The sequence below is a fragment of the Biomphalaria glabrata genome, chromosome 17 (genome assembly GCF_947242115.1).
Source record: "Biomphalaria glabrata chromosome 17, xgBioGlab47.1, whole genome shotgun sequence".
Classification (NCBI taxonomy): domain Eukaryota; kingdom Metazoa; phylum Mollusca; class Gastropoda; family Planorbidae; genus Biomphalaria; species Biomphalaria glabrata.
In genome coordinates, this window is record NC_074727.1 from 17,017,662 (window position 1) to 17,029,341 (window position 11,680).

Below are 11,680 nucleotides of genomic sequence, written 5' to 3' on the forward strand. Positions count from 1 at the left end.
AAGGCCCTCAACGCAAAACTAGGGGTCTTTTGCAACAGTTGGTGTTCCATTCGAGAGGATCGCAATAGATGTAGCAGGCCCATTTCCTGAAACCAAGAAAGGAAACAAATACATCTTGGTAGTCATGGATTATTTCAGCAAATGGCCAGAAGCTTATGCCATACCAAATCAAGAAGCTATCACAGTGGCCGAAACACTCGTGGATAACTGGATCAGTCGCTTTGGTGTACCTAATGAGTTGCACTCTGACCAGGGCAGGAACTTCGAGTCCAAAGTTTTCCAGGAGATGTGCAAGACACTTGGCATCGAAAAGACTCACACGACAGCTCTCCATCCGCAATCTGATGGGATGGTGGAGCGATTCAACAGAACCCTAGAACAACATCTGTCTAAGGTTACTGATGACCGACAAGACGACTGGGACAGCCATATCCCCATGTTCCTCATGTCATACAGAGGATCCGTTCATAGCACCACAGGATATACCCCAGCGAAGATGTTATTTGGTCGTGAGCTTCGTCTACCATGTGACCTGTTATTTGGGATTCCGAGAGATACGCCAGTGTCTTCAACTGAATATGTCACCAATCTCCGAAGACGATTGGAGAATGCTCATGTATTGGCCCGCAGAAACATCAAGACCAACAGTGACCTGATGAAAACGAGGTATGACAAACGGGCCAATACGTCGGGGTTCCATGAGAATGATCTAGTGTGGCTCTATAACCCACAGAGACGAAAAGGCAGATCCCCGAAACTCCAAAGAGACTGGGAAGGTCCATACCGTGTCGTAAAAAGAATAAACGACGTGGTCTACCGGATACAGAAAAGTCCACGGTCCAAGCTGAAGGTTGTCCACGTTGACCGACTCCATCAGTACCGTGGTGAAATAGAATCTGTTCGGGACGAACAGATCTAAGAAGGGGGCAGTGTTACGAATGAACAGTGACAGGTAGAGGTCACTATGTGTGACCCCGGCGAGATGACACAGCACCGAGTGTTATCTGGAATCTATGCATGTAAACAAAGACAGGATGGGACGTGCCTCACGTGTTGTTCCAGAGGACGAACAGATTTACGAAGGGGGGCATTGTGACAAATGAACAGTGACAGTTAGAGGTCACTACGTGTGACCTCGGCGAGATGACACTGCAGCAGGCATACTCTGGAATCGACATGTATAAACAACAACAGGATGTGATGTTTCCTCCCATGTTGTTCCAGAGGGTACTAGCAGTGTTTTTGCAACAATAGACAAGCGATTAGGGACTCTTTATAAACCAGAGATGTTCATGTGAAAAGAGTCAGTACAGTCGTCGATACTGTTCTCTACTGTGCGAGACAGTAGAGTCGATACAGTCGATGTAAGACGTATACGCTACATGTTACAGTGACGAATTGTTATAGTTATAATTCAATAAAGTTATTTAAAGCTGAAAGTTGAGTCGTCAAGTTCTTTGCAGTGTTTCTTTTATTTGTGTGCCTAGTACATTTAGCCAGAAAATCAGAAATACGTAACAATATTTTGCCTCATCAAATATGGATGCCACAATGACAACTTTGCTTGGCTGCTCAAAACAATTGAATATAGTTATAAAATCTATTATGTTGTATGTGCCATTAAAAATGTATTTAAGCTTTTTTACAATCTGTGTTATCACTATGTCTGTTATTATTTAAAATCTATGTTATCACTATGTCTATTTTTATTTAAAATCTTTTATCACAATGTCTGTATTTATTTACAATCTATGTTATCACTATGTCTGTTTTTATTTAAAATCTTTTATCACAATGTCTGTATTTATTTACAATCTATGTTATCACTATGTCTGTTTTTATTTAAAATCTTTTATCACTATGTCTGTTTTTATTTACAATCTGTGTTATCACTATGTCTGTTTTTATTTACAATCTATGTTATCACTATGTCTGTTTTTATTTACAATCTGTGTTATCACTATGTTTTTATTTACAATCTGTGTTATCACTATGTTTTTATTTACATTCAGTGTTATCACTATGTTTTTATTTACAATCTGTGTTATCACTATGTTTTTATTTACAATCAGTGTTATCACTATGTATGTTTCTATTTTCTATCCAGCAACGTGTTTCTTCTGTTTTGTTTGGTATACATGTTTCGGAAGCTCCTTCAGATTTAAATACTATTAAATCTTATCCACCTAGAAGAATGGCAGCGGGCAGATTGGGGGATGTTATGATTATCTAATGGATTGTTTTCTTAAGGGCCATTCTCCCATTCAAGGCCTCATAGAAGAAACTGCTCCCTTTGGTTAACACATTTTATGTGGTGTAAATGGCAATCCACGTGTATAATATTGAACATTGCTTATTAAATGATGTTTCAAATTATATTCAACTTATGTACATTCTAAATGCATTTGTTTTCTTTTAAAACAAAAGTAACACTTTAGACTTTAGACTTTAGTAGCTTGTGTGACATAAAAGATTTCATTTAATTATGATAATTTTTTTCTAACATTTTTTTTTCGAACCATAAAGATTTACACACAAAACTTTTTTTTAAATATAGGGACAATATATAATTATATATATATATATATCCAATATTGATATTGTAATACCTTTTTCTTAATATTAATAGTGAATAGTTGTTAAAATGCTGTATTTTTATGAAAAAAACTGCTTGCATATTTAATTTCAGAAATGTAATGGTTCGCGTTCAGAAAAGATAGAAGTAGCCATTGCAAAATTTAAAATATGATTCTGTAGGATTTTCAATATCTTTTTTTTTTTCAGTTTTTGCGATCTAAACGAACGGACGGACGGACAGACCACACAAAACTAAAAGCGGCTATTCCCCTTTCGGGGACCGCTAAAAACGTATCCGGTTGTGATGGCTAAAAAGAAAAATAATCTTATATACTATTTTTTTATACTACAAAAAAATTCCTTTATACGCTCCATAAATACTTACTTGTTATAAATTAGTGGCCATGCATATGTCATACTTACTGCGCTGTGAAACATAAAATGTGATATCCTCTGTATTGTCTACTTTACATGACGTCCTGTTCGTGATAACCAACACATACGTCCACACCAAGAGCAGCTGACAAAGACTCATTCTTCGAGCTCAAGTCTGGGTTGCAGGGAGAACACAATGCTGGGTTTTTTCTACGTCATCCCACGTCCATGACAATGCTTTTTTCAGGCTGGACAGTTTTCTCGGGGTACGTTGAAATAAAGACGACGTCCTATCAAAACTTGAGGATCACTGTATCTGGTGGTGAGACGTACACTGGGCTCCAATGTGGACGTTTTAACTTAACTGACACAGTGATATGACGTACACAATGTCAGACTGTCTTCACGCTCCTGTGTAGCTGATGTCAGGTAGCCACTCGAGATGGGTAGACACAAAAATCAAATCTGGGTGAAAACATCGAGTTCTAAATGGAATCTATTCAAGAAAATGTGTATCTGAGTACATAAGTAGATAGATAGTTAGATAGATAGATAGATAGATAGATAGATAGATAGATAGATAGATAGATAGATAGATAGATAGATAGATAGATAGATAGATAGATAGATAGATAGATAGATAGATAGATAGATAGATAGATAGATAGATAGATAGATAGATAGATAGATAGACAGACAGACCAACAGACAGACAGACCAACAGACAGACAGACCAACAGACAGACAGACAGATAGATAGATAGATAGATAGATAGATAGATAGATAGATAGATAGATAGATAGATAGATAGATAGATAGATAGATAGATAGATAGATATTCTTTACATGCCATTTCAAAGAAATGGAACAGTTTTAGTATAGGATTTGAATGCCATTATGTTCCAAGAATCTCATCTACTAACCCTGACCCTAAACCTGCATTTATAAACTTATTTTCACTTCCTGAACAAAATATTCTGAAGATGCCAAGTAACCAACAGATCGAACTTGATCTGAGAACAACTTTAATGCTGAAATTTAAATTTAATTAGCTTTCTTTCCTCACTTCCAAAATGCATCTGAAATGCTAAATTTTCGGCTATCATTACCAATAGAACATTTTCCAGAACTACACAAATGTGTCCAAAGGTATGCCTGTCACTTCGTATCAACATGCACATGTCAGCAAACATTTTCATCCATGAAAATTTGAAAAAGAAAGTGAGATCGTAACTGTCCGAGCTTGAAGAACTGTCGCTTGCTTTCTGTTACGAATATAACTCTCACTATTTCTGATTTTGTGAATGGAAAAACAATAGTCTCATAACAGCGAGTTCTGTTTATCTTGCTGTAAATTAATGTTTTTATTTATTTTGAACTACTTACAGAGTTCAGATATTATTATAAGTACATTTAGAAATAATCAATTTAAAAAATCAAAGAAAATTAAGAAATATCAATAAAATAAGTTAAAGGTATCTGGTTTTTCTCTGCAACTGCTACATGAAATGATTTTGCCAAATATGTCCGAATTACCATATTTTAAAGTCTGAGAGGCGCATCTGAATTAGAAGTGATCAAAATTGGACCATGGAAGCAAATGGTTGGCCACCCCTGACTTATACTATGCAATCGAACGGAGAAAAGACAGTGATAGACATAATTATAACACATTTTTCGATTTTAGTTTGAGTAAATATTTGCAATATGTTTAGATGGTTTAGTATTCAAATGCATGCATTATATGTTTCTTAAAAGTCTATTTAGTTGTTTCTTATCTTTGTAAATTGTGTTTCGTAGATAATTTTTAAATGTTTTTAATTACGAGAAAAAGTTCTTTCTGGGGATAGCATTGGAGAGGCAGAAGGTTCCCCCTCCATCCAGCAAAGGGTTCCGAGAGGATCGCTGTAAGTTTTCCTAGTGGGATTTTAGAAAATTCTTTCTCCTAGCGTCTACAACTTTTTCTCTTAGTAAGAAAAGCGTATGTCAAAAAGGTTTAAGTAAAATGGGGTGGGGCCAGCCGCGGGTTTTCTTGCACTATTCATCCTAGTTTTTTAAAAAAAGTAGCAGATCAAATTAAGTCAAATAACGTAGGAGGCAACACTGGCCAATTTTATTATGTGGGAACATTTGTGTTACATATAACGCACGTGCGTCTGTAATGGGCTTAATTGTACTTGGCGTGTTAATTAAGACGTCTTGCCGCGGACCTTTTTATCATGTGTCACATGAAAGTTGTCAACGCTGTGCAACAGTCTGGAGAATTTCGACCAATCTAAGGAAAGAAAATCGAGAAGAATTACGTGAGCGGAGACCTTTTGAAACTGCCTTCTTTGAAACGTTTTGAGTTGGTATTGTTGCAGACACCTCTCAGGTAAACTGTAAAGCCTATACATTTTAAAAGGTCCTTCGTGGAATATGAAACGATGTTTAAAATATTTTAATCTGTTGGTAATAATGTCATTTTACTTGGTCAATAATAAAACTACATTGACAATATACATTTTTTTTCGCTCTGAAAAAATAAATTGACCAGCTGTAACCCCCTTTTTTTTCAAGACGAGGAGAGAATCTCGAACCCACAACAGTTTGAGAATCACTGCATCGATAAGCAATTTTTCATTGGGTAAGAAATGTGACTTTTTGTAAAAGCCAAGAGAGAGAGATGTAACCCAGTTAACTCCAGACTGACAGAATATGTTGACGTTGCCCAAAGTTAATATGCCATAGCTCTGTTACACTGATTTCCCGTGAGTCTAAGATCTAATATCTATACATAAAACTATTATAAAGTGTTGATAGTACTTGATTGTATGCTTTATTTATTCACTTTGCTTTACGGAAGTGAAACATGGTCAACCTACTCATAGCAGGAAAAACAAGGTTACAAAGACAGTTTGTGTGGAAACACAAACTCAAAATCGGCCAACGAAGTGGTCCACCCAGGCAGGTAAAAAGGCAGGTATCAATATTTTCATAAAAGAACATCAGAATTAAATTCAATAAAAGACAAATGACAGAGAAGAATGGAGAAAAAAGGTTGACAGATCTTGTGTGGTGCCCCAGCGGTCCAGCAGACCAAAGGATAGGCGAAAGTGAATGTGAAAATGTTAAATGCGAACCTGGCCTAAATGATGTCTTATAATGAATATCTAATTGATCTAATTGTTTTGTAAATGGTCAATCTCTTATTCAAATTCTCAAAAAAAAAGAAAAAAAAAACATTTCAGTCAAAAAAAAATGTCCTTTAGTTAAGTGCTTTATGGCTGTAGTGTGGCAATGCAGTTCACGCGATAATATGAAAACCTACTTATTAATTGTTGTTTAAATTATGTCCAACTTATAAACATACTAAATAGATTTTTTTTTTCTCTTTAAAAAGTAATCATTATTTTGGGTAAATATAGTAGTTAGTAGGACAGAAATAACATAACGTAGCAATGCAAATGTAAAAAAAAAAAAAATTAACAAAAATCTAAAACCATTTGCATAATTTTGTTAAAATATGGTAAACGGTCATCTCCCCTATTAAAGAGCCTCCCGTGTTTGTTACTATTAATAGTGAATAGTTGAAAAAGTGGTGTATTTTTATGAAAAAACTGCTTGCATAAGTGATTTAAAAAATTAGATTTTTCGCTTTCAGAAAAGAAAAAGTAGCTGTTGCATCAGAAATTTGAATGGACTAAAATATAATGATGTCAGATTTTCACTATCTTTTCTAGCTTACGATATCTAAACAGGATGGATGGACGGACAGACGAACAGACGGACATACATTTCACACAAAACTAATAGCGTCTTTTCCCCTTTCGGGGGTCGCTAAAAAAAACTAAATATCTTTCACCTCCGATGCCTATGGCGGATCTTTAGAATAATGTGGAAAGATAAAATAACCAATGAGGAAGTGCTACGAAGAGCACGGTGCCAGGACATCCGCTCTGTTATCAGCAGAAGACGCCTTGGCTGGCTTGGCCACGTTCATAGAATGCCAGACCGTCGACTTCCACAAGACATTCCTATGGCGATCTAACAGAAGGCAGGAGAACTGCTGGTCATCACTTTTATGGTATACAATCGTATGCAGACGCGACATGAAGCTCTTCAAAATCGACACTAGCAGCTGGGGAAAAGTGGCACTGGATAGATCCACATGGAGAGCGAGGGTAAAGGAAGGTTCCTTGATTGCAGGTGCCATAAACAACAATAGTAGAAAGAAGAGAGTTAATGCAACGGCGCCTGGTGATTACATATGCCCAACGCCCAACCTGTGACTGCAGCTGTGTATCAAGGATTGGCCTCTTTAGTCACACAAGAAGCTGCAAATGGAAAAGAAAGTCTCTTGAGACATAACATGCCACAGAGAATTGTTCACGTTCGTATAAATATTTGTAATCACTGGAAGCTTAACCTGCAAATCAATACTTCTTGAGTATGTAAGTCTTCAATTCATTAAACAATCACCAATAACAGTGAACAGTGGGAAGATTGCACTGGAATTTTCCGTTGTTGAAATCGATGAACATTCAGAAATATTCATAAACACAATGATGCACGACTATATAATTGTGACGTTGGGAAAGGTTGACTAGGAAGAAATTAAATATTTAGCATCTGAACTATAGCTTTGTTCTAGTTCAACATCTCTCATAACGCGAAACGAATGTGTACATGCCAAACACACAGTCATGAACATTTGGCAGAAAAAAAAAATAGTTATCTATTGTTTCTATAGTCTCGTCCTATTTTTCAGGTATATGTTCACTAGACTCAGACGATGGTCTGTAAAGGGGACTAATTCAGCTTATACCACCACATCAGACAATTACAATTTCTTTCCCTTTCTCGAGACACCAAACAAAATAATTTATTACCAACAGATAATTAACAAATTGTTGTTTTTTTTATTATTGATTCTTATGGTGTATTAAAGATATAATTGTGAAAATTTTTAGCTTGATCCGAGATTGGGTGTGAGAAAAAATCACATGTACAAACTTTTTACCAGACAGACAGAGTCAATGTAAGCTTTTTAAAAATCCAAATGTAAATAAACTCCAAATAGCCAAAAGTATTTCTTTCTTAGCCATCAAAGAAATAAAAATAACTAAATCTCACAATCAAAGTTATTGGAAATAAACATAGACCCTAATGTTGTGCTATTAAACCTTGATGTGTCACTGTTTGCTCTTTCAGTACAAGCCCATTAGCGGCCTACACAGATCAGAACGATTCAGCACACAGTGTGTGCATAGCTCTTCGTTGTCCCATAATAAATGTATTTGTATTGGTCCAAAGTTTCCATATCGTATTATCAGTTTAAAAACAAGCAAAAATTTTTTTAAAAAAAATTTTTAAAAGCTTGTATACGGGAAAGAACTAAATATTTACAGCCATAAACCTTATTTATATCACCCAAAACTAATTAATTACCACTAATAAATTAATTATTTGGTTAATTAATTATTTTTTTTTGAGTCTCGTTTTTTTTAGGGACAATGAATATTTATGCAAAGCTTCAACTTAATCCAAGAATGGGAAGTGGGATATATAATGTGCTAAGAATAAGTACCAGACAGACCGACAAACAAACAAGAGTGAGTTGCTTTAAGATTTGTGAAATACACTTACCTTATTCACAGATGTAAGATATCCTTTTACTCCTTATATATATTAAACAATAACATTTGTAAATCATAAAAATAGTAGCCCTACATTTAAGCTATAGTTAATATTTAAGATAAACTATTGGTTTATTCAATTTAGTATAATAATATTTTAATACATTTTATACAATTAACTGGAATCTTTCGTGCAACCAAATTGAGCATCACTAATGTAGATATAAATATACTATCATAATTGCCCATATGCAATGAAGCTCACATGCTGAAACAAGCCTTAAGAGAAGGGGGCGTCTAGTGGCCTCTTGCGCTCGGCGAGTCTGAAAACATGCAGCACCGCTATTTTTATCACTCCTGATAAACAGACTTTATTTATCGAGCTTTAATAAAAGCTTGCTCATTGATCCGTAGATAATAGTAAATTAAGCGACATGGAATGTATTTAAACATTTTCACTCTACGTTAGTCGTCTTTAAACTATGATACGCAAGTACGTATAGAAAATATTTAAAATATGTAATTTAATTGTATGTTTTGAATATAAATTTAGATTTTCTATAAATAAAAGTGATACAAAACATATATAAGTTCATGAAGGTTTGTAAGACTTTCCTGCCCATAGCATCAGAAGCCCTAAATCCGGCCTTGATAGGTCAATTATTTTTGTGCTTTGTTGATTCCAGGAGTGTGGACGTTTTTGTTTTGTTTTTTGTTGTTATTTTTTTGTGTATCCAGAGAACAGACTACTTGCCTTTCTAGATGCTGATGGCTGTCTGACTTCGAGAGATTACTCTGGAGATGTCTGGGTTCTGTGTAAGGGTGTATTTGATGTACTGAACTAACAAGTAACAAGACCTACACCTGTAACAAGTAGAAATAGACTAAGTCCAAACCGTTAGACAAACTTAGATGACGTTTAATACTGAAACGGCCACGGTCGAGTCTCTGTCCGTAATACGAAGTTAATCCTCTGAAATCCTGACACCAACTGACTATATTAACATAAATAATCTGTAACTCAACTAAGTCGTGACGTCACTAACCCTTACCCTAACCCTCAACTATGGTGCGTCTCTATACAGACTAATAATACTAACTAAGTGTTTAACAATACGGACGAATAGCTAAGCGAAGCATTTTAATAAATTATAAAGTATATATACTGCACTTTTTAGCATTGTGGAATCAAATTTTTTATTTCTTTTGCTTGTAGCCCAAAAGTAATTTTTAGCGGCCCCCGAAAGGGGAAAAAATCTATTTAGTACGCATATAAGTTGGACAGAATTTAAACAACAAATAGTAAGTAGTTTTTCATATTACCAAGTGAACAACAACTGACGCACTACACCAATAACCTTTTTTTTTTTACGGAAATGAGAAAAAGAGATTACCCTTTACAAAACAATTAGATCAATTACATACCGGTATTCATTATAAGACATCAGGTAGGCCAGGTTCATATCTAACGTCACATTCACTTACACCTATCCTTTATTCTGCTGGACCGCTGGGGCACCACACAAGATCTGTCAACCTTCTTTCTCCCTCTTTGATAGAATTTAATTCTGATGTCCTTTTATGAAAATATTGAAACCTGCCTTTTTACCTGCCTGGGTGGACCACTTCGGGGGCCGATTTTTTAGTTTTTGTTTCCACACAAACTGTCTTTATAACCTTGTTGTTTTTTTTGTTTTTTTTTTTGTTGTGTTCTTTTTTTATATTGACTTTATTATAATTTTTTGTTAAATCTCATGTAGATGTAGAATTATCTTATGTAGGCCTTTCTTGTAAAAAAAGAACATTATTCTTTGTTTAGTTTGAATAACAACTAGATTGGCGATTTTCACGATTAAAACAAAAATAGACGAAAGGAAATTTGATCTGCAGTGCTAAAAAGTACATTAAAGTTTTGATAGACCTAAACAACAACAACCACCACCACAAAGCTTATCCACACTTTTTGTTTCATTCTGTACACCGGATACACCAAACACTTAGCTGTTTATATTTTTCCACCGTGGATGAAAATCTACAATAAATAAATGTTAATTTGTGGTACAGTTCTTGCAGTAGTAAAAGATAAGCTTGACCAATCTAGAAATACTATATAGTTATATATGTCTGTTGTTATGATTAATACTGTCTAATACATTGATACACTTTAGGGCTTAGGACATGTCCTGCCATTTTAGTTTTCAAGGTTTCGTTTCCTCTATTCAGTACACACAAACGGAACATTAAAAGCTAGCCTATATAAATTACAATTCAGTCATTAAAATCGGCTCATTTATAGTTAAAACATATAAGTTCTAGTTTTAAAGTATTAATAAAATCTGTTGTAAATATGTCTATATTCTAATTTTTCCTTAATTAACTCACTCAGACACTAGAAGTCAGTCCCACGTCCTTGATAAATCCAGCATTTAAGAAAAAAATGAAGAGCGATACCCAGATATAGTCGGCTACTAAAGATCTAGATCGATTTAGATTTTTAAAAAGTGCTTTAAAAAAAATATCCTGACAAAAGTTTTTTATTGATGCTTCCAAAAGCCAGTTCAGTATCGATACCACTCTGCTTATGCTCATTATCTATGTTTCAATCGATGTTACAACAGCAGTAAATTTTAGGGAGAAGACGTGTCCAACCTGGAAATAATGAAGACGAATCACCAAGTATCGATACTCAAGTCCTCTGAATTATTTTTTTTCAGCCAAAAATAGTTAGTTCAAACTGACCTTATCGATTGGCTTGGATACATTGAAGAGTGCACTAAAGACATCTAAAAAAAATACTTTTTAACAAAACGAAGCTTAAATTGAGTGAAATTGCATCAATTATTTTAATTCAATTATGTAATTAATTTTTAACAGATCTAATAAATCTGTGCAACGAAAAATATTTGTATTAACCTTTTTTGCTTAGCGCCAACTTTCCTGCTGATAGCATGCTCAGTGTGCTACGGTCCAATCACTCTTGTGGACCAGTGAGGGGGAGAGAAAGGCGGTTGGTCGTTGTGCTGTCCACGTGACAGCCTGCTCGTTAACCGTTGGACAAAAAAAAAAGATGACCTTAACATCTTCTGCTCATAGACCGCGTGGTCTGCAA

The 11,680-nt window shown here is 34.9% G+C and overlaps 1 protein-coding gene across 1 annotated transcript in view; it reads right to left on the reverse strand.

The window, feature by feature from the left end:
- Positions 1-10,998, reverse strand: part of LOC129923792 (uncharacterized) — a 31,639-nt gene extending 20,641 nt beyond the window's left edge. The window contains exons 1-2 of the mRNA XM_056016504.1: positions 10,954-10,998; positions 3,001-3,417 (exon numbers count right to left, since the gene is read on the reverse strand). Of these exons, the coding sequence (XP_055872479.1) occupies positions 3,001-3,112 (112 nt within the window). The 5' untranslated portion in view covers positions 3,113-3,417; positions 10,954-10,998. The remainder of the gene's footprint in view (positions 1-3,000; positions 3,418-10,953) is intronic.
- Between the last annotated feature and the right edge of the window lie 682 nt (positions 10,999-11,680).